Source organism: Neopelma chrysocephalum, unplaced genomic scaffold (assembly GCF_003984885.1).
Source record: "Neopelma chrysocephalum unplaced genomic scaffold, ASM398488v2 Primary Assembly neopelma1_119, whole genome shotgun sequence".
Lineage (NCBI taxonomy): Eukaryota > Metazoa > Chordata > Aves > Passeriformes > Pipridae > Neopelma > Neopelma chrysocephalum.
In genome coordinates, this window is record NW_020897781.1 from 995,689 (window position 1) to 998,281 (window position 2,593).

The 2,593-nt window shown below is 55.6% G+C and overlaps 1 protein-coding gene across 4 annotated transcripts in view; it reads right to left on the reverse strand.

The window, feature by feature from the left end:
• GMEB2 (glucocorticoid modulatory element binding protein 2) overlaps positions 1 to 2,338 on the reverse strand; it is a 15,990-nt gene extending 13,652 nt beyond the window's left edge. The window contains exons 1-3 of one of the 4 annotated variants that reach the window (XM_027697188.1): positions 2,108 to 2,338; positions 1,870 to 1,953; positions 317 to 484 (exon numbers count right to left, since the gene is read on the reverse strand). In XM_027697188.1, coding sequence (XP_027552989.1) covers positions 317 to 447 — 131 coding nt within the window. In that variant the 5' untranslated portion in view covers positions 448 to 484; positions 1,870 to 1,953; positions 2,108 to 2,338. Of the gene's footprint in view, positions 1 to 316; positions 485 to 809; positions 1,366 to 1,869 lie in introns of those variants that run through there. The other 3 variants (XM_027697187.1, XM_027697189.1, XM_027697186.1) reach the window with 3 other exon arrangements.
• Positions 2,339 to 2,593: the final 255 nt, after the last annotated feature.

Consider the following 2,593-nt stretch of genomic DNA (forward strand, 5'->3'; position numbering starts at 1 on the left):
GAAATAAATAAATAAATAGATAAATAAATAAAAAGGCTGTATTGCTTATACTCTGGGTAGCACCAGCTCAAAACCAGCAGTGGTAACTCGGCTTTAACAGAAAAACAGTGGAGGTTGCTCTGCAAGTTCAGAGCTGCAGAGCCCTGGGTATGGTCCTGGGGTGCCAGCAAGGCCCCAACCAGGCACCGGGGACTCCCCGGTGAGCCGTGACGCGGGAGGGAGCAGTGGGGGATTAAATCCCAGCCCAGCTGACTACAACCACGGGTGGGAGAGTTTCCAGCACATCCCCTTGGTGTGCACCGACCCCGTCTCTTACCCGTGCTGGGACAGGTTGGTGGTGACCAGCACTGTCTTCACCTCCTCCATGCCCCCTCCGTCCACGGCGCCGTCCGGCGTCGTCACCACCACCACCTCCTCCATGTGGACGCTGACGTCCGGCGTCGCCATCCCGGCAGGAGCGGGAGAGCCCTGGGTCACCAGCTGCCTGCGAAGAAACGAGGGGAAGCCCTGGGTCAGAAGGTCTCCCTGATAGCCTTGGTCATGGAAGGAACATCGGTGTGGTGGGACGAGGGGCTGCAAGGACCACGCGTTCCTACGGAGAAAGGGGACGAGCAAATGTCCAAGTGCTCCTTCCCAGCAGGAGGGATCAGGGGAGGCTCAACCCAACACACACCCTGCAGGCTGGGTGATAGTGATGGGCATGGGTGGGACTGAGGTGTAGGAGATGAAGGGCAGAGTATGAGAGAGGTCAAAAAAAAAAAATGGTCCTGGCATCCACCGAAAACTCTATGATACATTTGGAAACGCACCTTAAAACTGAGTATTTCAAACTATCTCAGAAGGATTTCATGCTGCCAGAGGAGCTCATCACTGTCTCCTTCATGGCAAAAACAGGGACTCTTCCTTCCTCCAAAGTCACACACACAAAATTCAAATTAAAAAAGCATGTCAAGCCCGCAGAAACAAAGTGACATCTGGAAACTATTTAAAAGTGTGCATTTCTAATAAATCAGCAATAGATGTAAGACAGCACTCCCTCTCCAGCTCTCTTGGAGCCCCTTTAGGCACTGGAAGGTTCTCTAAGGTCTCCCCAGAGCCTTCTCTTCTCCAAGCCAAACACTCCCAGCTCTCCCAGCCTGAATCCATAGCAGAGATGCTCCGGCACTCAGAGCATGTCCATGGCCTCCTGTGGACTCACTCCAGCAGCTCCACATCCTTCTGATGTTGAGGGCCCTCAAGCTGGAGGCAGCACTGCAGGAGGGGTCTCAGCAGAGCAGAGCAGAGGGAGAGAATCCCCTCCCTTGCCCTGCTGCCCACAGTGCTGGAGATCAGCCCACGTCCAGGTATGGAAAAGTCAGCGCCAACAAAGCATTTCCCATAGCACTAGTGCAGCCCACACAGAGACAGGTAAGGGTACACCTTGTCCAGGCCTGGCTGTTCAAGCTCAGACCCCCATGAAGTCCTTCAAGCAGTGGCACAGAGCACGGCAGAGATGCCACTTGGCTCCCACCACTTCCCCAGGACACAGCCAGAGCAGTACCCTGACCCACCCAACTCATCCAACGTGACTTCACAACCAGGTTCACGCCCTGCAGAAACACCTGCCTGACCCACAGGGACCCCACAACGTGATCTTCACCTCCATGGAGCCCATGGATTTATCCAAGGTGGACTGGCCCCTCCATGCCAGCCCAGCACGAAGCCACCAACAGAAGCACTTTAGTTTTCACAGCAGTGCAATCGCTCAGCTGCATTTGGCTCAACTACTCCCATTTTTGTTGTCACACTATCTCCACACTTGTCCTTCATTTCAGGGTAAAACCTCTCTTGCAGCATTAGCATCACCCACAATGGCCTCTGCACCAGCACCCGGCTTTGGGATGCTCCGGACATCCTGCCCAGCATCATGGGATTGAACTCCACATGTGCTTCTCAAATGCCTTCAGGGAGGAACTGGCATGGAACAGAGAAAAACTGAGCTGAAAACACGATTAATCTAAAAAGTGACTAAAATCACAGCAGCAGCGGGGTGCAATGGGGTGGTGGAGGAGGATGAGGGGCATAGGGGAGTACCCCAGCTCTGCCAGGGCTCAGGGTGCCCACGTACATCCCTCCTGGTGCACCTCACAGGGTGATGAGGGCGCATCGAGGGCTGTGGGAAAGATTGGGGTGAGGTGGGGAAAAAAATACAAAAAGGAAAAAGGAAAAAGCATTGCACAACTGGGAGGGCAGGAAAGGATTTTTGGGGTGCAGCATCGGGAGGGTAGAGAGCAGGGAGAGGGTTGCATTGGGGGAGACCACTGGGGACAGCAATCAAGGGGGTGCACAGAGGGAGGGGGTGAAGGTGGGGGTGCAGGATGTATTTGGGGGTGCACAGCGAGGGAGGTGCATGAGGTGGGCTGCAGGAGAGCACAGAGAGGGGGGGAGCACAGGGAGGGAGCTTCAAGGGGGTTGCAAAAGGGTGCACGGGGGGGGTGCATGGAGAGGTGGTTTCACGGACGGGTGAGGTGCAATGAAACACCAGGGGTACTACGGGAGGTGGGCTGCATGGAGGGGGGAGCACAGGGGGCTGCGGCTGCACAGGGTTGGGGGG